At 53.7% G+C, this 25,479-nt stretch overlaps 1 protein-coding gene across 1 annotated transcript in view; it reads right to left on the bottom strand.

The window, feature by feature from the left end:
- Positions 1 to 20,871, bottom strand: part of LOC144952956 (uncharacterized) — a 29,479-nt gene extending 8,608 nt beyond the window's left edge. The window contains exons 1-3 of the mRNA XM_078883442.1: positions 20,810 to 20,871; positions 14,573 to 14,936; positions 9,509 to 9,806 (exon numbers count right to left, since the gene is read on the bottom strand). Of these exons, the coding sequence (XP_078739568.1) occupies positions 9,509 to 9,806; positions 14,573 to 14,936; positions 20,810 to 20,812 (665 nt within the window). The 5' untranslated portion in view covers positions 20,813 to 20,871. The remainder of the gene's footprint in view (positions 1 to 9,508; positions 9,807 to 14,572; positions 14,937 to 20,809) is intronic.
- Between the last annotated feature and the right edge of the window lie 4,608 nt (positions 20,872 to 25,479).

Below are 25,479 nucleotides of genomic sequence, written 5' to 3'. Positions count from 1 at the left end.
TGGTGGTGCTAGTTAGTGATAGTGGTGGTGCTAGTTGGTGAGAGTGGTGGTGATAGTTGGTGATAGTGGTGGTGCTAGTTGGTGATAGTGGTGGTGCTAGTTAGTGAGAGTGGTGCTAGTTGGTGAGAGTGGTGGTGCTAGTTAGTGATAGTGGTGGTGCTAGTTGGTGAGAGTGGTGGTGCTAGTTGGTGAGAGTGGTGGTGCTAGTTAGTGATAGTGGTGGTGCTAGTTGGTGAGAGTGGTGGTGCTAGTTGGTGAGAGTGGTGGTGCTAGTTAGTGAGAGTGGTGGTGCTAGTTGGTGAGAGTGGTGGTGCTAGTTAGTGAGAGTGGTGGTGCTAGTTGGTGAGAGTGGTGGTGCTAGTTAGTGAGAGTGGTGGTGCTAGTTAGTGAGAGTGGTGGTGCTAGTTGGTGAGAGTGGTGGTGCTAGTTAGTGAGAGTGGTGGTGCTAGTTGGTGAGAGTGGTGGTGCTAGTTGGTGAGAGTGGTGGTGCTAGTTGGTGAGAGTGGTGGTGCTAGTTAGTGAGAGTGGTGGTGCTAGTTAGTGAGAGTGGTGGTGCTAGTTGGTGAGAGTGGTGGTGCTAGTTGGTGAGAGTGGTGGTGCTAGTTAGTGAGAGTGGTGGTGCTAGTTGGTGAGAGTGGTGGTGCTAGTTGGTGAGAGTGGTGGTGCTAGTTGGTGAGAGTGGTGGTGCTAGTTGGTGAGAGTGGTGGTGCTAGTTAGTGAGAGTGGTGGTGCTAGTTGGTGAGAGTGGTGGTGCTAGTTGGTGGGAGTGGTGGTGCTAGTTAGTGGGAGTGGTGGTGCTAGTTGGTGAGAGTAGTGGTGCTAGTTGGTGAGAGTGGTGGTGCTAGTTAGTGAGAGTGGTGGTGCTAGTTAGTGAGAGTGGTGGTGCTAGTTGGTGAGAGTGGTGGTGCTAGTTAGTGAGAGTGGTGGTGCTAGTTGGTGAGAGTGGTGGTGCTAGTTGGTGATAGTGGTGTTGCTAGTTGGTGAGAGTGGTGGTGCTAGTTAGTGAGAGTGGTGGTGCTAGTTGGTGAGAGTAGTGGTGCTAGTTGGTGAGAGTGGTGGTGCTAGTTGGTGAGAGTGGTGGTGCTAGTTGGTGATAGTGGTGGTGCTAGTTAGTGAGAGTGGTGGTGCTAGTTGGTGAGAGTGGTGGTGCTAGTTGGTGATAGTGGTGGTGCTAGTTGGTGATAGTGGTGGTGCTAGTTAGTGAGAGTGGTGGTGCTAGTTGGTGAGAGTGGTGGTGCTAGTTGGTGATAGTGGTGCTAGTTGGTGAGAGTGGTGGTGCTAGTTGGTGAGAGTGGTGGTGCTAGTTAGTGATAGTGGTGGTGCTAGTTGGTGAGAGTGGTGGTGCTAGTTGGTGAGAGTGGTGGTGCTAGTTGGTGAGAGTGGTGGTGCTAGTTGGTGAGAGTGGTGGTGCTAGTTAGTGAGAGTGGTGGTGCTAGTTAGTGAGAGTGGTGGTGCTAGTTAGTGAGAGTGGTGGTGCTAGTTGGTGAGAGTGGTGGTGCTAGTTGGTGAGAGTGGTGGTGCTAGTTAGTGAGAGTGGTGGTGCTAGTTGGTGAGAGTGGTGGTGCTAGTTAGTGAGAGTGGTGGTGCTAGTTGGTGAGAGTGGTGGTGCTAGTTAGTGAAAGTGGTGGTGCTAGTTGGTGAGAGTGGTGGTGCTAGTTAGTGAGAGTGGTGGTGCTAGTTGGTGAGAGTGGTGGTGCTAGTTGGTGAGAGTGGTGGTGCTAGTTAGTGAGAGTGGTGGTGCTAGTTGGTGAGAGTGGTGGTGCTAGTTAGTGAGAGTGGTGGTGCTAGTTGGTGAGAGTGGTGGTGCTAGTTGGTGAGAGTGGTGGTGCTAGTTAGTGAGAGTGGTGGTGCTAGTTGGTGAGAGTGGTGGTGCTAGTTGGTGAGAGTGGTGGTGCTAGTTGGTGAGAGTGGTGGTGCTAGTTGGTGAGAGTAGTGGTGCTAGTTAGTGAGAGTGGTGGTGCTAGTTGGTGAGAGTGGTGGTGCTAGTTGGTGAGAGTGGTGGTGCTAGTTGGTGAGAGTGGTGGTGCTAGTTGGTGAGAGTGGTGGTGCTAGTTAGTGAGAGTGGTGGTGCTAGTTGGTGAGAGTGGTGGTGCTAGTTGGTGAGAGTGGTGGTGCTAGTTGGTGAGAGTGGTGGTGCTAGTTAGTGAGAGTGGTGGTGCTAGTTGGTGAGAGTGGTGGTGCTAGTTGGTGATAGTGGTGCTAGTTAGTGAGAGTGGTGGTGCTAGTTGGTGATAGTGGTGGTGCTAGTTGGTGAGAGTGGTGGTGCTAGTTAGTGAGAGTGGTGGTGCTAGTTAGTGAGAGTGGTGGTGCTAGTTGGTGAGAGTGGTGGTGCTAGTTGGTGATAGTGGTGGTGCTAGTTGGTGAGAGTGGTGGTGCTAGTTAGTGAGAGTAGTGGTGCTAGTTAGTGAGAGTAGTGGTGCTAGTTGGTGATAGTGGTGGTGCTAGTTGGTGAGAGTGGTGGTGCTAGTTAGTGAGAGTGGTGGTGCTAGTTGGTGAGAGTGGTGGTGCTAGTTGGTGAGAGTGGTGGTGCTAGTTGGTGAGAGTGGTGGTGCTAGTTGGTGAGAGTGGTGGTGCTAGTTGGTGATAGTGGTGGTGCTAGTTAGTGAGAGTGGTGGTGCTAGTTAGTGATAGTGGTGGTGCTAGTTGGTGAGAGTGGTGGTGCTAGTTGGTGATAGTGGTGGTGCTAGTTAGTGAGAGTGGTGCTAGTTAGTGAGAGTAGTGGTGCTAGTTGGTGAGAGTGGTGGTGCTAGTTGGTGAGAGTGGTGGTGCTAGTTGGTGAGAGTGGTGGTGCTAGTTGGTGAGAGTGGTGGTGCTAGTTAGTGAGAGTGGTGGAGCTAGTTAGTGAGAGTGGTGGTGCTAGTTGGTGAGAGTGGTGGTGCTAGTTGGTGATAGTGGTGGTGCTAGTTGGTGAGAGTGGTGGTGCTAGTTAGTGAGAGTGGTGGTGCTAGTTAGTGAGAGTGGTGGTGCTAGTTGGTGAGAGTGGTGGTGCTAGTTGGTGAGAGTGGTGGTGCTAGTTAGTGAGAGTGGTGGTGCTAGTTGGTGAGAGTGGTGGTGCTAGTTGGTGAGAGTGGTGCTAGTTGGTGATAGTGGTGGTGCTAGTTGGTGATAGTGGTGGTGCTAGTTGGTGATAGTGGTGGTGCTAGTTAGTGAGAGTGGTGCTAGTTGGTGAGAGTAGTGGTGCTAGTTAGTGAGAGTGGTGGTGCTAGTTGGTGAGAGTGGTGGTGCTAGTTGGTGAGAGTGGTGGTGCTAGTTGGTGAGAGTGGTGGTGCTAGTTGGTGAGAGTGGTGGTGCTAGTTGGTGAGAGTGGTGGTGCTAGTTAGTGAGAGTGGTGGTGCTAGTTGGTGAGAGTGGTGGTGCTAGTTGGTGATAGTGGTGGTGCTAGTTAGTGATAGTAGTGGTGCTAGTTGGTGAGAGTGGTGGTGCTAGTTGGTGAGAGTGGTGGTGCTAGTTAGTGAGAGTGGTGGTGCTAGTTGGTGAGAGTGGTGGTGCTAGTTGGTGAGAGTGGTGGTGCTAGTTAGTGAGAGTGGTGGTGCTAGTTGGTGAGAGTGGTGGTGCTAGTTGGTGAGAGTGGTGGTGCTAGTTGGTGAGAGTGGTGGTGCTAGTTAGTGAGAGTGGTGGTGCTAGTTGGTGAGAGTGGTGGTGCTAGTTGGTGAGAGTGGTGGTGCTAGTTAGTGAGAGTGGTGGTGCTAGTTGGTGAGAGTGGTGGTGCTAGTTGGTGAGAGTGGTGGTGCTAGTTGGTGAGAGTGGTGGTGCTAGTTAGTGAGAGTGGTGCTAGTTGGTGAGAGTGGTGGTGCTAGTTAGTGAGAGTGGTGGTGCTAGTTAGTGAGAGTGGTGGTGCTAGTTGGTGATAGTGGTGGTGCTAGTTAGTGAGAGTGGTGGTGTAGTTGGTGAGAGTGGTGGTGCTAGTTAGTGAGAGTGGTGGTGCTAGTTGGTGATAGTGGTGGTGCTAGTTGGTGAGAGTGGTGGTGTAGTTGGTGAGAGTGGTGGTGCTAGTTAGTGAGAGTGGTGGTGCTAGTTGGTGATAGTGGTGGTGCTAGTTGGTGAGAGTAGTGGTGCTAGTTGGTGAGAGTGGTGGTGCTAGTTGGTGAGAGTGGTGGTGCTGGTTAGTGAGAGTGGTGCTAGTTGGTGAGAGTGGTGGTGCTAGTTAGTGAGAGTGGTGGTGCTAGTTAGTGAGAGTGGTGGTGCTAGTTGGTGAGAGTGGTGGTGCTAGTTAGTGAGAGTGGTGGTGCTAGTTGGTGAGAGTGGTGGTGCTAGTTAGTGAGAGTGGTGGTGCTAGTTGGTGAGAGTGGTGGTGCTAGTTGGTGAGAGTAGTGGTGCTAGTTAGTGAGAGTGGTGGTGCTAGTTAGTGAGAGTGGTGGTGCTAGTTAGTGAGAGTGGTGGTGCTAGTTAGTGAGTGGTGGTGCTAGTTAGTGAGAGTGGTGGTGCTAGTTAGTGAGAGTGGTGGTGCTAGTTGGTGATAGTGGTGGTGCTAGTTGGTGAGAGTGGTGGTGCTAGTTGGTGAGAGTGGTGGTGCTAGTTGGTGATAGTGGTGGTGCTAGTTAGTGAGAGTAGTGGTGCTAGTTAGTGAGAGTGGTGGTGCTAGTTGGTGAGAGTGGTGGTGCTAGTTAGTGATAGTGGTGGTGCTAGTTGGTGAGAGTGGTGGTGCTAGTTGGTGAGAGTGGTGGTGCTAGTTAGTGAGAGTGGTGGTGCTAGTTGGTGAGAGTGGTGGTGCTAGTTGGTGAGAGTGGTGGTGCTAGTTAGTGAGAGTGGTGGTGCTAGTTAGTGAGAGTAGTGGTGCTAGTTGGTGAGAGTGGTGGTGCTAGTTAGTGAGAGTGGTGCTAGTTGGTGAGAGTGGTGGTGCTAGTTAGTGAGAGTAGTGGTGCTAGTTAGTGAGAGTGGTGCTAGTTGGTGAGAGTAGTGGTGCTAGTTAGTGAGAGTAGTGGTGCTAGTTAGTGAGAGTGGTGCTAGTTGGTGAGAGTGGTGGTGCTAGTTGGTGAGAGTGGTGGTGCTAGTTGGTGAGAGTGGTGGTGCTAGTTGGTGAGAGTGGTGGTGCTAGTTGGTGAGAGTGGTGGTGCTAGTTGGTGAGAGTGGTGGTGCTAGTTGGTGAGAGTGGTGGTGCTAGTTGGTGAGAGTGGTGGTGCTAGTTGGTGAGAGTGGTGGTGCTAGTTGGTGAGAGTGGTGGTGCTAGTTGGTGAGAGTGGTGGTGCTAGTTAGTGAGAGTGGTGGTGCTAGTTGGTGAGAGTGGTGGTGCTAGTTAGTGAGAGTGGTGGTGCTAGTTGGTGAGAGTGGTGGTGCTAGTTAGTGAGAGTGGTGGTGCTAGTTGGTGAGAGTGGTGGTGCTAGTTGGTGATAGTGGTGGTGCTAGTCAGTGAGAGTGGTGGTGCTAGTTAGTGAGAGTGGTGGTGCTAGTTGGTGATAGTGGTGGTGCTAGTTGGTGATAGTGGTGGTGCTAGTTGGTGATAGTGGTGGTGCTAGTTGGTGAGAGTGGTGGTGCTAGTTGGTGATAGTGGTGGTGCTAGTCAGTGAGAGTGGTGGTGCTAGTTAGTGAGAGTGGTGGTGCTAGTTGGTGAGAGTGGTGGTGCTAGTTGGTGATAGTGGTGGTGCTAGTTGGTGAGAGTGGTGGTGCTAGTTAGTGAGAGTGGTGGTGCTAGTCAGTGAGAGTGGTGGTGCTAGTTAGTGAGAGTGGTGGTGCTAGTTGGTGATAGTGGTGGTGCTAGTTGGTGAGAGTGGTGGTGCTAGTTGGTGAGAGTGGTGGTGCTAGTCAGTGAGAGTGGTGGTGCTAGTTGGTGAGAGTGGTGGTGCTAGTTAGTGAGAGTAGTGGTGCTAGTTAGTGATAGTGGTGGTGCTAGTTGGTGATAGTGGTGGTGCTAGTTGGTGATAGTGGTGGTGCTAGTTGGTGAGAGTGGTGGTGCTAGTTGGTGAGAGTGGTGGTGCTAGTTAGTGAGAGTGGTGGTGCTAGTTGGTGAGAGTAGTGGTGCTAGTTAGTGAGAGTGGTGGTGCTAGTTGGTGAGAGTGGTGGTGCTAGTTAGTGAGAGTGGTGGTGCTAGTTAGTGAGAGTGGTGGTGCTAGTTAGTGAGAGTGGTGGTGCTAGTTGGTGATAGTGGTGGTGCTAGTTGGTGAGAGTGGTGGTGCTAGTTAGTGAGAGTGGTGGTGTAGTTGGTGAGAGTGGTGGTGCTAGTTAGTGAGAGTGGTGGTGCTAGTTGGTGATAGTGGTGGTGCTAGTTGGTGAGAGTAGTGGTGCTGGTTAGTGAGAGTGGTGCTAGTTGGTGAGAGTGGTGGTGCTAGTTAGTGAGAGTGGTGGTGCTAGTTAGTGAGAGTGGTGGTGCTAGTTGGTGAGAGTGGTGGTGCTAGTTAGTGAGAGTGGTGGTGCTAGTTGGTGAGAGTGGTGGTGCTAGTTGGTGAGAGTGGTGGTGCTGGTTAGTGAGAGTGGTGCTAGTTGGTGAGAGTGGTGGTGCTAGTTAGTGAGAGTGGTGGTGCTAGTTAGTGAGAGTGGTGGTGCTAGTTGGTGAGAGTGGTGGTGCTAGTTAGTGAGAGTGGTGGTGCTAGTTGGTGAGAGTGGTGGTGCTAGTTAGTGAGAGTGGTGGTGCTAGTTGGTGAGAGTGGTGGTGCTAGTTGGTGAGAGTAGTGGTGCTAGTTGGTGAGAGTGGTGGTGCTAGTTGGTGATAGTGGTGGTGCTAGTTAGTGAGAGTGGTGGTGCTAGTTAGTGAGAGTGGTGGTGCTAGTTGGTGATAGTGGTGGTGCTAGTTGGTGAGAGTGGTGGTGCTAGTTGGTGAGAGTGGTGGTGTAGTTGGTGAGAGTGGTGGTGCTAGTTAGTGAGAGTGGTGGTGCTAGTTGGTGAGAGTGGTGGTGCTAGTTGGTGAGAGTGGTGGTGTAGTTGGTGAGAGTGGTGGTGCTAGTTAGTGAGAGTAGTGGTGCTAGTTAGTGAGAGTAGTGGTGCTAGTTGGTGAGAGTGGTGGTGCTAGTTGGTGAGAGTGGTGGTGCTAGTTAGTGAGAGTAGTGGTGCTAGTTAGTGAGAGTAGTGGTGCTAGTTGGTGAGAGTGGTGGTGCTAGTTAGTGAGAGTGGTGGTGCTAGTTAGTGAGAGTAGTGGTGCTAGTTAGTGAGAGTAGTGGTGCTGGTTAGTGAGAGTGGTGCTAGTTGGTGAGAGTGGTGGTGCTAGTTAGTGAGAGTAGTGGTGCTAGTTAGTGAGAGTGGTGCTAGTTGGTGAGAGTAGTGGTGCTAGTTAGTGAGAGTAGTGGTGCTAGTTAGTGAGAGTGGTGCTAGTTGGTGAGAGTGGTGGTGCTAGTTGGTGAGAGTGGTGGTGCTAGTTGGTGAGAGTGGTGGTGCTAGTTGGTGAGAGTGGTGGTGCTAGTTGGTGAGAGTGGTGGTGCTAGTTGGTGAGAGTGGTGGTGCTAGTTGGTGAGAGTGGTGGTGCTAGTTGGTGAGAGTGGTGGTGCTAGTTGGTGAGAGTGGTGGTGCTAGTTGGTGAGAGTGGTGGTGCTAGTTAGTGAGAGTGGTGGTGCTAGTTGGTGGGAGTGGTGGTGCTAGTTAGTGAGAGTGGTGGTGCTAGTCAGTGAGAGTGGTGGTGCTAGTTGGTGAGAGTGGTGGTGCTAGTTGGTGAGAGTGGTGGTGCTAGTTAGTGAGAGTGGTGGTGCTAGTTAGTGAGAGTGGTGGTGCTAGTTGGTGAGAGTGGTGGTGCTAGTTAGTGAGAGTGGTGGTGCTAGTTGGTGAGAGTGGTGGTGCTAGTTGGTGAGAGTGGTGGTGCTAGTTAGTGAGAGTGGTGCTAGTTAGTGAGAGTGGTGGTGCTAGTTGGTGAGAGTGGTGGTGCTAGTTAGTGATAGTGGTGGTGCTAGTTGGTGAGAGTGGTGGTGCTAGTTGGTGAGAGTGGTGGTGCTAGTTGGTGAGAGTGGTGGTGCTAGTTGGTGAGAGTGGTGGTGCTAGTTGGTGAGAGTGGTGGTGCTAGTTGGTGAGAGTGGTGGTGCTAGTTGGTGAGAGTGGTGGTGCTAGTTGGTGAGAGTGGTGGTGCTAGTTGGTGAGAGTGGTGGTGCTAGTTGGTGAGAGTGGTGGTGCTAGTTGGTGAGAGTGGTGGTGCTAGTTGGTGAGAGTGGTGGTGTAGTTGGTGATAGTGGTGGTGCTAGTTAGTGAGAGTGGTGGTGCTAGTTAGTGAGAGTGGTGGTGCTAGTTGGTGAGAGTGGTGGTGCTAGTTGGTGAGAGTGGTGGTGCTAGTTGGTGAGAGTGGTGGTGTAGTTGGTGATAGTGGTGGTGCTAGTTGGTGAGAGTGGTGGTGCTAGTTAGTGAGAGTGGTGGTGCTAGTTGGTGAGAGTGGTGGTGCTAGTTGGTGAGAGTGGTGGTGCTAGTTAGTGAGAGTGGTGGTGCTAGTTGGTGAGAGTGGTGGTGCTAGTTGGTGAGAGTGGTGGTGCTAGTTGGTGAGAGTGGTGGTGCTAGTTGGTGAGAGTGGTGGTGCTAGTTGGTGAGAGTGGTGGTGCTAGTTGGTGAGAGTGGTGGTGCTAGTTAGTGAGAGTGGTGGTGCTAGTTAGTGAGAGTGGTGGTGCTAGTTGGTGAGAGTGGTGGTGCTAGTTAGTGAGAGTGGTGGTGCTAGTTGGTGAGAGTGGTGGTGCTAGTTAGTGAGAGTGGTGGTGCTAGTTGGTGAGAGTGGTGGTGCTAGTCAGTGATAGTGGTGGTGCTAGTTGGTGAGAGTGGTGGTGCTAGTTGGTGAGAGTGGTGGTGCTAGTCAGTGAGAGTGGTGGTGCTAGTTGGTGATAGTGGTGGTGCTAGTTGGTGAGAGTGGTGGTGCTAGTTAGTGAGAGTGGTGGTGCTAGTTAGTGAGAGTGGTGGTGCTAGTTGGTGAGAGTGGTGGTGCTAGTTGGTGAGAGTGGTGGTGCTAGTTAGTGAGAGTGGTGGTGCTAGTTGGTGAGAGTGGTGGTGCTAGTTAGTGAGAGTGGTGGTGCTAGTTGGTGAGAGTGGTGGTGCTAGTTGGTGAGAGTGGTGGTGCTAGTCAGTGAGAGTGGTGGAGCTAGTTAGTGAGAGTGGTGGTGCTAGTTGGTGATAGTGGTGGTGCTAGTTAGTGAGAGTGGTGGTGCTAGTTGGTGAGAGTGGTGGTGCTAGTTGGTGAGAGTAGTGGTGCTAGTTGGTGAGAGTGGTGGTGCTAGTTGGTGAGAGTGGTGGTGCTAGTTGGTGAGAGTGGTGGTGCTAGTTGGTGAGAGTGGTGGTGCTAGTTAGTGAGAGTGGTGCTAGTTGGTGAGAGTGGTGGTGCTAGTTGGTGAGAGTGGTGGTGCTAGTTGGTGAGAGTGGTGGTGCTAGTTAGTGAGAGTGGTGCTAGTTGGTGAGAGTGGTGGTGCTAGTTGGTGAGAGTGGTGGTGCTAGTTAGTGAGAGTGGTGCTAGTTGGTGAGAGTGGTGGTGCTAGTTGGTGAGAGTGGTGGTGCTAGTTGGTGAGAGTGGTGGTGCTAGTTGGTGAGAGTGGTGGTGCTAGTTGGTGAGAGTGGTGGTGCTAGTTGGTGAGAGTGGTGGTGCTAGTTGGTGAGAGTGGTGGTGCTAGCTAGTGATAGTACTGACAGAGCGAGTGAGCGAGCGACGGTGTTCCCGGCGTGGTCCACAAGGAGTCCACACGGCAGCGATGCTACGTTGCCCACAAAGGCAGCCGTCACAAACACCCAGCCCAACACTCGCTCCTGCTGCTGCAGCTGCTCCTGCTGCTGCTGCTGCTGCTGCTGCAGCTGCTCCTGCTGCTGCTGCAGCTGCTCCTGCTGCTGCTGCTGCTGCTGCTGCTGCTGCTGCTGCTGCTGCTGCTGCTGCTGCTGCTGCTGCTGCTGCTCTAAATCGTCGTCGTCATCGTTGTAGTCCGGCCAGAGACCTGAGAGAGTTCGCACGGCCATCGTGAACCCCACCCACCCAGTGACACGGACATCGTGAACCCCACCCAGTGACACCCACCCACACAGCCATCGTGAACCCCACCCAGTGACACGGACATCGTGAACCCCACCCACCCGCACGGCCATCGTGAATCACACCCACCCAGTGACACGGACATCGTGAACCCAAACCACCCACACAGCCATCGTGAACCCCACCCACCCACACGGCCATCGTGAACCCCACCCACCCACCCACATGGCCACCGTGAACCCCACCCACCCACCCACATGGCCGTCGTGAACCCCACTCAGTGACACGGACATCGTGAACCCCACCCACCCACACGGCCATCGTGAACCCCACCCACCCACACAGCCACAGTGAACCCCACCCACCCACACGGCCATCGTGAACCCCACCCACCCACACGGCCACCGCGAACCCCACCCACCCACACGGCCACCGCGAACCCCACCCACCCACACGGCCACCGCGAACCCCACCCACCCACACGGCCACCGCGAACCCCACCCACCCACACGGCCATCGTGAACCCCACCCACCCACACGGCCACCGCGAACCCCACCCACCCACACGGCCACCGCGAACCCCACCCACCCACACGGCCACCGCGAACCCCACCCACCCACACGGCCATCGTGAACCCCACCCACCCACACGGCCACCGTGAACCCCACCCAGTGACACAGCCATCGTGAACCCCACCCACCCACACGGCCACCGTGAACCCCACCCACCCACACAGCCACAGTGAACCCCACCCACCCACACGGCCGTCGTGAACCCCACCCACCCACACGGCCGTCGTGAACCCCACCCACCCACACGGCCACCGTGAACCCCACCCACCCACACAGCCACAGTGAACCCCACCCACCCACACGGCCATCGTGAACCCCACCCACCCACACGGCCGTCGTGAACCCCACCCACCCACACGGCCGTCGTGAACCCCACCCACCCACACGGCCATCGTGAACCCCACCCACCCACACGGCCATCGTGAACCCCACCCACCCACACGGCCACCGTGAACCCCACCCACCCACACGGCCACCGTGAACCCCACCCACCCACACGGCCATCGTGAACCCCACCCACCCACACGGCCGTCGTGAACCCCACCCACCCACACGGCCACCGTGAACCCCACCCACCCACACGGCCACCGTGAACCCCACCCACCCACACGGCCATCGTGAACCCCACCCACCCACACGGCCACCGTGAACCCCACCCACCCACACGGCCACCGTGAACCCCACCCACCCACACGGCCACAGTGAACCCCACCCACCCACACGGCCGTCGTGAACCCCACCCACCCACACGGCCACCGTGAACCCCACCCACCCACACGGCCGTCGTGAACCCCACCCACCCACACGGCCATCGTGAACCCCACCCACCCACACGGCCGTCGTGAACCCCACCCACCCACACGGCCACCGCGAACCCCACCCACCCACACGGCCACCGCGAACCCCACCCACCCACACGGCCGTCGTGAACCCCACCCACACGGCCACAGTGAACCCCACCCACCCGCACGGCCACCGCGAACCCCACCCACCCACACGGCCACCGTGAACCCCACCCACCCACACGGCCACCGCGAACCCCACCCACCCACACGGCCACCGCGAACCCCACCCACCCACACGGCCATCGTGAACCCCACCCACCCACACGGCCACCGCGAACCCCACCCACCCACACGGCCACCGCGAACCCCACCCACCCACACGGCCACCGCGAACCCCACCCACCCACACGGCCATCGTGAACCCCACCCACCCACACGGCCACCGTGAACCCCACCCAGTGACACAGCCATCGTGAACCCCACCCACCCACACGGCCACCGTGAACCCCACCCACCCACACAGCCACAGTGAACCCCACCCACCCACACGGCCGTCGTGAACCCCACCCACCCACACGGCCGTCGTGAACCCCACCCACCCACACGGCCACCGTGAACCCCACCCACCCACACAGCCACAGTGAACCCCACCCACCCACACGGCCATCGTGAACCCCACCCACCCACACGGCCGTCGTGAACCCCACCCACCCACACGGCCGTCGTGAACCCCACCCACCCACACGGCCATCGTGAACCCCACCCACCCACACGGCCATCGTGAACCCCACCCACCCACACGGCCACCGTGAACCCCACCCACCCACACGGCCACCGTGAACCCCACCCACCCACACGGCCATCGTGAACCCCACCCACCCACACGGCCGTCGTGAACCCCACCCACCCACACGGCCACCGTGAACCCCACCCACCCACACGGCCACCGTGAACCCCACCCACCCACACGGCCATCGTGAACCCCACCCACCCACACGGCCACCGTGAACCCCACCCACCCACACGGCCACCGTGAACCCCACCCACCCACACGGCCACAGTGAACCCCACCCACCCACACGGCCGTCGTGAACCCCACCCACCCACACGGCCACCGTGAACCCCACCCACCCACACGGCCGTCGTGAACCCCACCCACCCACACGGCCATCGTGAACCCCACCCACCCACACGGCCGTCGTGAACCCCACCCACCCACACGGCCACCGCGAACCCCACCCACCCACACGGCCACCGCGAACCCCACCCACCCACACGGCCGTCGTGAACCCCACCCACACGGCCACAGTGAACCCCACCCACCCGCACGGCCACCGCGAACCCCACCCACCCACACGGCCACCGTGAACCCCACCCACCCACACGGCCACCGCGAACCCCACCCACCCACACGGCCACCGTGAACCCCACCCACCCACACGGCCACCGCGAACCCCACCCACCCACACGGCCACCGCGAACCCCACCCAACCACACGGCCATCGTGAACCCCACCCACCCACACGGCCATCGTGAACCCCACCCACCCACACGGCCACCGCGAACCCCACCCACCCACACGGCCATCGTGAACCCCACCCACCCACACGGCCATCGTGAACCCCACCCACACGGCCATCGTGAACCCCACCCACCCACACGGCCATCGTGAACCCCACCCACCCACACGGCCATCGTGAACCCCACCCACCCACACGGCCATCGTGAACCCCACCCACCCACACGGCCATCGTGAACCCCACCCACACGGCCATCGTGAACCCCACCCACCCGCACGGCCACCGCGAACCCCACCCACCCGCACGGCCACTGCGAACCCCACCCACCCACACGGCCACCGCGAACCCCACCCACCCACACGGCCACCGCGAACCCCACCCACCCACACGGCCATCGTGAACCCCACCCACCCACACGGCCGTCGCGAACCCCACCCACCCACACGGCCACCGTAAACCCCACCCACCCACACGGCCATCGTGAACCCCACCCACCCACACGGCCATCGTGAACCCCACCCACCCACCCACACGGACACCGTGAACCCCACCCACCCACACGGCCGTCGTGAACCCCACCCAGTGACACGGCCATCGTGAACCCCACCCACCCGCACGGCCATCGTGAACCCCACCCAGTGACACGGACATCGTGAACCCCACCCACCCGCACGGCCATCGTGAACCCCACCCACCCACACGGCCATCGTGAACCCCACCCGGTGACACAGCCATCGTGAACCCCACCCACCCACACGGCCATCGTGAACCCCACCCACCCACACGGCCATCGTGAACCCCACCCACCCACACGGACATCGTGAACCCCACCCAGTGACACAGCCATCGTGAACCCCACCCACCCACACGGCCATCGTGAACCCCACCCACCCACACGGACATCGTGAACCCCACCCAGTGACACAGCCATCGTGAACCCCACCCACCCACACGGCCATCGTGAACCCCACCCGGTGACACAGCCATCGTGAACCCCACCCACCCACACGGCCATCGTGAACCCCACCCACCCACACGGCCATCGTGAACCCCACCCACCCACACGGCCATCGTGAACCCCACCCACCCACACGGACATCGTGAACCCCACCCAGTGACACAGCCATCGTGAACCCCACCCACCCACACGGCCATCGTGAACCCCACCCGGTGACACAGCCATCGTGAACCCCACCCACCCACACGGCCATCGTGAACCCCACCCACCCACACGGCCATCGTGAACCCCACCCACCCACACGGCCATCGTGAACCCCACCCACCCACACGGCCATCGTGAACCCCACCCACCCACACGGCCACCGTGAACCCCACCCACCCACACGGCCATCGTGAACCCCACCCACCCACACGGCCATCGTGAACCCCACCCACCCACACGGCCATCGTGAACCCCACCCACCCACACGGCCACCGTGAACCCCACCCACCCACACGGCCACCGTGAACCCCACCCAGTGACACGGCCACCCACCAACCCACCAACTCACCAACTCACCCACCAATCCACCCACCAACCCACCAACCAACCCAACCAACCCACCAACCCAACCAACCCACCAACCCACCAACCCACCAACCCACCCACCCACCAACCCACCCACCCACCCACCAACCCACCCACCCACCAAACAACCCACCCACCCACCAACCAACTCACCCACCCACACGGCCATCGTGAACCCCACCCACCGACACGGCCATCGTGAACCCCACCCACCGACACGGCCATCGTGAACCCCACCCACCAACCCACCCACCCACCCACCAACCCACCCACCCACCAACCCACCCACCCACCCACCAACCCACCCACCCACCAACCCACCCACCTTCTCTAGTCCCATTCGTTGAGTTGGATGTCTCCCAGGTTCTATCCGCTTGCTGCTGCTGCTGCTGCCGCTGACGCGGGTGAGTAGGTGGGTGAGTAGGGGGGTGACTAGCATGCTGAGTAGGAGGGCGAGTAGGAGGGTGAGTAGTCGGGTGAGTAGGCGGGTGAGCATGAAGGTGAGCGGCGGTGTCGGGGGCTGTGCGGTTGTGGTGAGCGGGCAGGAAGTAGCGCTGAGTGGTGAGCACGTGGGCCAGGGAAGGCCATCCAAACACAACGCCAGACAGCAGGAGACACTCCGTGAGGCCCAGTAGCAGCAGCACCCACCGCCTCACCCTGCTCCTCACCCTGCTCCTCACCACCAGTGCCTGGGGGTAGTAGGGTGAGTAGGGGGGGGGGTAGAGTTTCGTGTGTGAACATCTCTGATGCAGTATGAGACATCTCCTTTACCAGTGGCAAAATATAGTGCTAGGTTTTTACCCTTTAAACTGGTACAAAACTGATTCGAAGCTTTGGTGACTGCAATGATTCATATTGTTCGGTTTTTTCGGTAAAGTCACGTAGGTAAAGAATGTAAAATTAATGAAAGTAAAATAAAAATAAAATAAAAATCACGACGTTTCGGAGGCAACACAAGCTTCCGTCTTCAGGTGGAACCGTCACAGCACGATTGCTGTATCAAGTGAGATTATACAAGGCATCATGTTTGCAATAACCACAACACAAGTAGTCAAAATGCAAACAAAAAGAAATAACTCTGATGATGATCAACTTCAAGGACAGTGCATATCATTATCATCATCACCAGAGTTGTTTATTTTTGTTTGCATTTTGACTGCTTGTGTTGTGGTTATTGCAAACATGATGCCTTGTATAAATGTAAGTTGTGTACCAGTTGAAAGGGTAAAAACCTACTACTAGATTTTGCCACTGGTAAAGGAGATGTCTCGTAGTGTAAATGCTTAACCCCGAGCTCTCAATACTCTGATAGTGCGTTGTCTTTGAGTTGTGCGCCTTTTGGCGTCATCTGGTCCAACACCAAGTGAGACTAGGCTCTAAGGAAAGCTGTCTCGGGTGTGGACCAATCAACTTCAAGGACGGTGCATATTATTATCATCATCATCAGAGTTGTTTCTTTTTGTTTGCTTTTTGACTGCTTGTGTTGTGGTTATTGCAAACATGATGCCTTGCATAAAGGTGTCAGTTTTGTACCAGTTGAAAGGGTAAAAACCTATCACTATATCTCTGATGCAGCTCCCGGCTCTTTGGATTATTCGGCGAGGCAGTAGCCACGAAGTCAACATTAATTTCCTGCCAATTCCTTCCTAAAATATGACAAAATTCACAAAACGCATGGGATGGACTTTTGATTGATTTTGTTATTTTTATTATTTTATTATTTCCCTTCTACGTGACGACTTTACCGAAAGAACCAAGAAGATGAATCCCTGCAGTCACGAAAGAAGCTTTACATCGAAAAACGCCCCCTCTGATGTTGTGATAAGCTGAGAGTGGCATTGCCCTGGTGCTGGTCACCATTGTGGCGTTGCCCTCTGGTCTAGCATCGCTTGAGTCTCGGCTCTAGAGAAAGTTGTCTGTCTGTCTGTGTTGTGTGGAACAATCAGTGTCACACACACAATGCCATCATCACCACCATCATCATCATTATCATAGACTAGCGAAGGAGCGTGGTGTTTGTGTCTGAATGTTCACTACTTTGTGTGTATGTTGAGTGCAAGTGATAGAATTCCTAGACAGAATGTTTCAGGTTTAACATTTTAAACACAGCTGCTGCTGCTGCTGTTGTATTGCTTGCCAGGCAGGGATCAAAGGCCCCCTCTGATATGGTGATATGCTGAGAGTGGCATTGCCCTGGTGCTGGTCACCATTGTGGCGTTGCCCTCTGGTCTAGCACCGCTTGAGTCTCGGCTCTAGAGAAAGTTGTCTGTCTGTCTGTGTTATGTGGAACAATCAGTGTCACACACACAATGCCATCATCACCACCATCATCATCATAGACTAGCGAAGGAGCGTGGTGTTTGTGTCTGAATGTTCACTAATTTGTGTGTATGGTGAGTGCAAGTGTTAGAATTCCTTGACGGAAGGTTTCAGTTTGGTGGTGTTGATGGTGATGGTAGTGATGGTGATGATGGTAGTGATGGTGATGTTAGTGATGGTGATGATGGTAGTCATGGTGATGATGATGTTGGTGATGGTAGTGATAGTGATGATGGTGATGATGATGTTAGTGATGGTGATGGTAGTGATGGTAGTGATGGTGATGATGGTAGTGATGGTGATGTTAGTGATGGTGATGATGGTAGTCATGGTGATGATGTTGGTGATGGTAGTGATAGTGATGATGGTGATGATGGTGATGATGATGTTAGTGATGGTGATGTTAGTGATGGTGATGATGGTAGTGATGGTGATGTTAGTGATGGTGATGATGGTAGTCATGGTGATGATGATGTTGGTGATGGTAGTGATAGTGATGATGGTGATGATGGTGATGATGATGTTAGTGATGGTGATGGTAGTGATGGTAGTGATGGTGATGTTAGTGATGGTGATGATGATGTTAGTGATGGTGATGTTAGTGATGGTGATGCTGATGATGTTAGTGATGGTGATGTTAGTGATGGTGATGCTGATGATGTTAGTGATGGTGATGTTAGTGATGGTGATGCTGATGATGTTAGTGATGGTGATGTTAGTGATGGTGATGATGATGATGTTAGTGATGGTGATGTTAGTGATGGTGATGCTGATGATGTTAGTGATGGTGATGTTAGTGATGGTGATGCTGATGATGTTAGTGATGGTGATGTTAGTGATGGTGATGCTGATGATGTTAGTGATGGTGATGTTGATGATGTTAGTGATGGTGATGTTAGTGATGGTGATGCTGATGATGTTAGTGATGGTGATGTTAGTGATGGTGATGCTGATGATGTTAGTGATGGTGATGTTAGTGATGGTGATGCTGATGATGTTAGTGATGGTGATGTTAGTGATGGTGATGATGATGATGTTAGTGATGGTGATGTTAGTGATGGTGATGCTGATGATGTTAGTGATGGTGATGTTAGTGATGGTGATGCTGATGATGTTAGTGATGGTGATGATGATGTTAGTGATGGTGATGCTGATGATGTTAGTGATGGTGATGTTAGTGATGGTGATGATGATGATGTTAGTGATGGTGATGTTAGTGATGGTGATGCTGATGATGTTAGTGATGGTGATGTTAGTGATGGTGATGATGATGATGTTAGTGATGGTGATGATGATGTTAGTGATGGTGATGCTGATGATGTTAGTGATGGTGATGTTAGTGATGGTGATGGTGATGTTAGTGATGGTGATGTTAGTGATGGTGATGTTAGTGATGGTGATGTTAGTGATGGTGATGATGATGTTAGTGATGGTGATGTTAGTGATGGTGATGATGATGTTAGTGATGGTGATGCTGATGATGTTAGTGATGGTGATGTTAGTGATGGTGATGATGATGTTAGTGATGGTGATGATGATGTTAGTGATGGTGATGTTAGTGATGGTGATGTTAGTGATGGTGATGCTGATGATGTTAGTGATGGTGATGGTGATGTTAGTGATGGTGATGTTAGTGATGGTGATGATGATGTTAGTGATGGTGATGATGATGATGTTAGTGATGGTGATGTTAGTGATGGTACTGGTAGTGATGGTGATGTTAGTGATGGTGATGATGATGTTAGTGATGGTGATGATGATGATGGTGATGATGATGTTAGTGATGGTGATGTTAGTGATGGTGATGATGATGTTAGTGATGATGATGTTGATGCTGATGATGATGTTGTTGTTGATGATGTTGATGTTGTTGATGTTGTTGTTGATAGTGATGCTGATGATGGTAGTGATGGTGATGTTAGTGATGGTGATGTTAGTGATGGTGATGTTAGTGATGGTGATGTTAGTGATGGTGATGTTAGTGATGGTGATGTTAGTGATGGTGATGATGATGTTAGTGATGGTGATGTTAGTGATGGTGATGTTAGTGATGGTGATGATGATGTTAGTGATGGTGATGTTAGTGATGGTGATGTTAGTGATGGTGATGATGATGTTAGTGATGGTGATGTTAGTGATGGTGATGATGATGATGGTGATGATGATGTTAGTGATGGTAATGGTAGTGATGGTGATGTTAGTGATGGTGATGATGATGTTAGTGATGGTGATGATGATGTTAGTGATGGTGATGATGATGTTAGTGATGATGATGTTAGTGATGATGATGATGATGTTAGTGATGGTGATGTTAGTGATGGTGATGCTGATGATGTTAGTGATGGTGATGTTGATGATGTTAGTGATGGTGATGTTAGTGATGGTGATGCTGATGATGTTAGTGATGGTGATGTTAGTGATGGTGATGATGATGATGTTAGTGATGGTGATGTTAGTGATGGTGATGCTGATGATGTTAGTGATGGTGATGCTGATGATGTTAGTGATGGTGATGATGATGATGTTAGTGATGGTGATGTTAGTGATGGTGATGCTGATGATGTTAGTGATGGTGATGTTAGTGATGGTGATGTTAGTGATGGTGATGATGATGTTAGTGATGGTGATGTTAGTGATGGTGATGATGATGATGTTAGTGATGGTGATGTTAGTGATGGTGATGTTAGTGATGGTGATGATGATGTTAGTGATGGTGATGTTAGTGATGGTGATGATGATGATGTTAGTGATGGTGATGTTAGTGATGGTGATGTTAGTGATGGTGATGATGATGTTAGTGATGGTGATGTTAGTGATGGTGATGTTAGTGATGGTGATGTTAGTGATGGTGATGATGATGTTAGTGATGGTGATGTTAGTGATGGTGATGATGATGATGTTAGTGATGGTGATGTTAGTGATGGTGATGTTAGTGATGGTGATGATGATGTTAGTGATGGTGATGTTAGTGATGGTGATGTTAGTGATGGTGATGCTGATGATGTTAGTGATGGTGATGTTAGTGATGATGATGTTAGTGATGGTGATGATGATGTTAGTGATGATGATGTTGATGCTGATGATGATGTTAGTGATGATGATGTTGATGTTGTTGATGTTGATGTTGTTGATGTTGTTGTTGATAGTGATGCTGATGATGTTAGTGATGCTGATGATGTTGTTGTTGATGATGTTGATGTTGTTGATGTTGATAGTGATGATGTTGATGTTGTTGATGTTGTTGTTGATAGTGATGCTGATGATGTTAGTGATGCTGATGATGATGTTGTTGTTGATGATGTTGATGTTGTTGATGTTGATAGTGATGATGTTGATGATGTTGATGTTGTTGATGTTGTTGTTGATAGTGATGCTGATGATGTTAGTGATGCTGATGATGATGTTGTTGTTGATGATGTTGATGTTGTTGATGTTGATAGTGATGATGTTGATGATGTTGATGTTGTTGATGTTGTTGTTGATAGTGATGCTGATGATGTTAGTGATGCTGATGATGTTGCTGGTGATGTTGATGTTAGTGATGGTGATGATGTTAGTGATGTTGTTGATGATGCTGGTGATGCTGATGATGTTAGTGATGGTGATGATGTTAGTGATGCTGATGGTGGTGATGTTGATGATGTTGCTGGTGATGTTGATGTTAGTGATGTTGTTGATGATGGTGATGTTAGCGAAGTTGTTGCTGGTGATGATGTTGTTGATGATGTTGATGTTGTTGTTGTTGATGTTGTTGATGATGCTGCTGATGATGGTGATGTTAGTGATGCTGATGTTGATGCTGATGTTGTTGGTGGTGATGATGCTGATGATGGTGTTGTTGTTGATGATGTTGTTGATGTTGTTGTTGATGTTAGTGATGTTGTTGATGTTGTTGATGTTGTTGATGTTGTTGATGTTGTTGATGCTGATGTTGATGCTGATGTTGTTGGTGGTGATGATGCTGATGATGTTGTTGATGTTGTTGTTGATGTTAGTGATGTTGTTGATGTTGTTGATGTTGTTGATGATGCTGATGATGGTGATGTTAGTGATGCTGATGTTGATGCTGATGTTGATGCTGATGTTGTTGGTGGTGATGATGCTGATGATGGTGTTGTTGTTGATGATGCTGATGATGCTGATGATGTTGTTGATGTTGTTGTTGATGTTAGTGATGTTGTTGTTGTTGATGTTGTTGATGTTGTTGATGTTGTTGATGTTGTTGATGTGATCTGCACTGTACCATCGCTGCAGCAGCTCACGTGCACCCTGGAATCCGCGCCCTTCGAAAAGCACGTGGGAATCGATTCCCGCAGGAATCGAGCGCTACAGGAATCGATTGTCGATTTGTTTGAGACGGAGGAATCGATTCCCGCGAAACGATTCCAGCGCAACAAAATCGATTCTCTCTCGGGCTCACAGAGCCAGGCTCACAGAGCCAGGCTCACAGAGCCAGGCTCACAGAGCCAGGCTCACAGAGCCAGGCTCACAGAGCCAGGCTCACAGAGCCAGGCTCACAGAGCCAGGCTCACAGAGCCAGGCTCACAGAGCCAGGCTCACAGAGCCAGGCTCACAGAGCCAGGCTCACAGAGCCAGGCTCACAGAGCCAGGCTCACAGAGCCAGGCTCACAGAGCCAGGCTCACAGAGCCAGGCTCACAGAGCCAGGCTCACAGAGCCAGGCTCACAGAGCCAGGCTCACAGAGCCAGGCTCACAGAGCCAGGCTCACAGAGCCAGGCTCACAGAGCCAGGCTCACAGAGCCAGGCTCACAGAGCCAGGCTCACAGAGCCAGGCTCACAGAGCCAGGCTCACAGAGCCAGGCTCACAGAGCCAGGCTCACAGAGCCAGGCTCACAGAGCCAGGCTCACAGAGCCAGGCTCACAGAGCCAGGCTCACAGAGCCAGGCTCACAGAGCCAGGCTCACAGAGCCAGGCTCACAGAGCCAGGCTCACAGAGCCAGGCTCACAGAGCCAGGCTCACAGAGCCAGGCTCACAGAGCCAGGCTCACAGAGCCAGGCTCACAGAGCCAGGCTCACAGAGCCAGGCTCACAGAGCCAGGCTCACAGAGCCAGGCTCACAGAGCCAGGCTCACAGAGCCAGGCTCACAGAGCCAGGCTCACAGAGCCAGGCTCACAGAGCCAGGCTCACAGAGCCAGGCTCACAGAGCCAGGCTCACAGAGCCAGGCTCACAGAGCCAGGCTCACAGAGCCAGGCTCACAGAGCCAGGCTCACAGAGCCAGGCTCACAGAGCCAGGCTCACAGAGCCAGGCTCACAGAGCCAGGCTCACAGAGCCAGGCTCACAGAGCCAGGCTCACAGAGCCAGGCTCACAGAGCCAGGCTCACAGAGCCAGGCTCACAGAGCCAGGCTCACAGAGCCAGGCTCACAGAGCCAGGCTCACAGAGCCAGGCTCACAGAGCCAGGCTCACAGAGCCAGGCTCACAGAGCCAGGCTCACAGAGCCAGGCTCACAGAGCCAGGCTCACAGAGCCAGGCTCACAGAGCCAGGCTCACAGAGCCAGGCTCACAGAGCCAGGCTCACAGAGCCAGGCTCACAGAGCCAGGCTCACAGAGCCAGGCTCACAGAGCCAGGCTCACAGAGCCAGGCTCACAGAGCCAGGCTCACAGAGCCAGGCTCACAGAGCCAGGCTCACAGAGCCAGGCTCACAGAGCCAGGCTCACAGAGCCAGGCTCACAGAGCCAGGCTCACAGAGCCAGGCTCACAGAGCCAGGCTCACAGAGCCAGGCTCACAGAGCCAGGCTCACAGAGCCAGGCTCACAGAGCCAGGCTCACAGAGCCAGGCTCACAGAGCCAGGCTCACAGAGCCAGGCTCACAGAGCCAGGCTCACAGAGCCAGGCTCACAGAGCCAGGCTCACAGAGCCAGGCTCACAGAGCCAGGCTCACAGAGCCAGGCTCACAGAGCCAGGCTCACAGAGCCAGGCTCACAGAGCCAGGCTCACAGAGCCAGGCTCACAGAGCCAGGCTCACAGAGCCAGGCTCACAGAGCCAGGCTCACAGAGCCAGGCTCACAGAGCCAGGCTCACAGAGCCAGGCTCACAGAGCCAGGCTCACAGAGCCAGGCTCACAGAGCCAGGCTCACAGAGCCAGGCTCACAGAGCCAGGCTCACAGAGCCAGGCTCACAGAGCCAGGCTCACAGAGCCAGGCTCACAGAGCCAGGCTCACAGAGCCAGGCTCACAGAGCCAGGCTCACAGAGCCAGGCTCACAGAGCCAGGCTCACAGAGCCAGGCTCACAGAGCCAGGCTCACAGAGCCAGGCTCACAGAGCCAGGCTCACAGAGCCAGGCTCACAGAGCCAGGCTCACAGAGCCAGGCTCACAGAGCCAGGCTCACAGAGCCAGGCTCACAGAGCCAGGCTCACAGAGCCAGGCTCACAGAGCCAGGCTCACAGAGCCAGGCTCACAGAGCCAGGCTCACAGAGCCAGGCTCACAGAGCCAGGCTCACAGAGCCAGGCTCACAGAGCCAGGCTCACAGAGCCAGGCTCACAGAGCCAGACTCACAGAGCCAGACTCACAGAGCCAGACTCACAGAGCCAGACTCACAGAGCCAGACTCACAGAGCCAGACTGAGGCTCACAGTCAGACTTATAGAGCCAGACTGAGGCTCACAGAGCCAGACTCATAGAGCCAGACTGAGGCTCCTAGAGCCAGATTGAGGCTCATAGAGCCAGACTGAGGCTCATAGAGCCAGACTGAAGCTCACAGAGCCAGACTGAGGCTCACAGAGCCAGACTGAGGCTCACAGAGCCAGACTTATAGAGCCAGACTGTGGCTCCCTCGGAGCCAGACTGAGGCTCACAGAGCCAGACTTAGAGCCAGACTGAGGCTCACAGAGCCAGACTGAGGCTCATAGAGCCAGACTGAGGCTCATAGAGCCAGACTTATAGAGCCAGACTGAGGCTCATAGAGCCAGACTTATAGAGCCAGACTGAGGCTCATAGAGCCAGCCTGAGGCTCCCTTAGAGTTAGACGCATAGAGCCAGACTGAGGCTCATAGAGCCAGACTTATGGAGCCAGACTGAGGCTCACAGAGCCAGACCCATAGAGCCAGACTGAGGCTCATAGAGCCAGACTGAGGCTCCCTCAGGGCTCACAAAGCCAGACTGAGGCTCACAGAGCCAGACTGAGGCATCTATAACCTGACAAAACCACAGCACCAATGCAATGGAAGTCGATTTATGAATTTATTTAGTAAATATCTGCGTAAAGAAACAGTCCAGGGACTCGGAGTCTCCACTGAGACTCGGGGAGACCGGGTCTCAGGGTCAGAGTCTTCACTGAGACTCAGGGAGACCGGGTCTCAGGGTCATAGTGAGACTCAGGGAGACCGGGTCTCAGGGTCAGAGTCTTCACTGAGACTCAGGGAGACCGGGTCTCAGGGTCATAGTGAGACTCAGGGAGACCGGGTCTCAGGGTCAGAGTCTCCACTGAGACTCAGGGAGACCGGGTCTCAGGGTCAGAGTCTTCACTGAGACTCAGGGAGACCGGGTCTCAGGGTCAGAGTCTCCACGGAGACTCAGGGAGACCGGGTCTCAGGGTCAGAGTCTTCACTGAGACTCGGGGAGACCGGGTCTCAGGGTCAGAGTCTCCACTGAGACTCAGGGAGACCGGGTCTCAGGGTCAGAGTCTTCACTGAGACTCAGGGAGACCGGGTCTCAGGGTCAGAGTCTCCACTTAGACTCAGGGAGACCGGGTCTCAGGGTCAGAGTCTCCACTGAGACTCAGGGAGACCGGGTCTCAGGGTCAGAATCTTCACTGAGACTCAGGGAGACCGGGTCTCAGGGTCAGAGTCTCCACTGAGACTCAGGGAGACCGGGTCTCAGGGTCAGAGTCTTCACTGAGACTCAGGGAGACCGGGTCTCAGGGTCAGAGTCTCCACTGAGACTCGGGGAGACCGGGTCTCAGGGTCAGAGTCTCCACGGAGACACACAAAGTCACATGATGGCCATGCACCGCATGCAAATCTTTAACGCGCATTTAACAACGTGCACTCAAACGGAGTCCGACATCTGCTACGACTGATGAGACCAAATGCTGCTGATGTGAGTCTATTGTTCTCTGTGTGAGTCTATTGTTCTCTGTGTGAGTCTATTGTTCTCTGTGTGAGTCTATTATTGTGTAGGTCTCTGTGTGAGTCTATTGTTGTCTAGGTGTCTGTGTGAGTCTATTGTTGTCTAGGCCTCTGTGTGAGTCTATTGTTGTCTAGTTCTCTGTGTGAGTCTATTGTTGTCTAGGTCTCTGTGTGAGTCTATTCTTGTCTAGGTGTCTGAGTCTATTGTTCTCTGTGTGAGTCTATTGTTGTCTAGGTGTCTGTGTGAGTCTATTGTTCTCTGTGAGTCTATTGTTGTCTAGGTCTCTGTGTGAGTCTATTGTTGTTTAGGTCTCTGTGTGAATCGATTGTTCTCTGTGTGAGTCTATTGTTGTCTAGGTCTCTGTGTGAGTCTATTGTTGTCTAGGTCTCTGTGTGAGTCTATTGTTGTCTAGGCCTCTGTGTGAGTCTATTGTTGTCTAGGTCTCTGTGTGAGTCTATTGTTCTCTGTGTGAGTCTATTGTTGTCGAGGTCTCTGTGAGTCTATTGTTGTCTGGGTCTCTGTGTGAGTCCATTGTTCTCTAGGTCTCTGTGTGAGTCTATTGTTCTCTGTGTGAGTCTATTGTTCTCTGTGTGAGTCTATTGTTCTCTGTGTGAGTCTATTGTTCTCTTTGTGTGTCTATTGTTCTCTGTGTGAGTGTATTGTTCTCTGTGTGAGTCTATTGTTCTCTGTGTGAGTCTATTATTGTGTAGGTCTCTGTGTGAGTCTATTGTTGTCTAGTTCTCTGTGTGAGTCTATTGTTGTCTAGGTCTCTGTGTGAGTCTATTGTTGTCTAGGTCTCTGTGTGAGTCTATTGTTGTCTAG

This window comes from Lampetra fluviatilis, chromosome 71 (assembly GCF_964198595.1).
Source record: "Lampetra fluviatilis chromosome 71, kcLamFluv1.1, whole genome shotgun sequence".
NCBI lineage: Eukaryota > Metazoa > Chordata > Hyperoartia > Petromyzontiformes > Petromyzontidae > Lampetra > Lampetra fluviatilis.
This window is presented reverse-complemented; position numbering and strand designations above follow the sequence as displayed.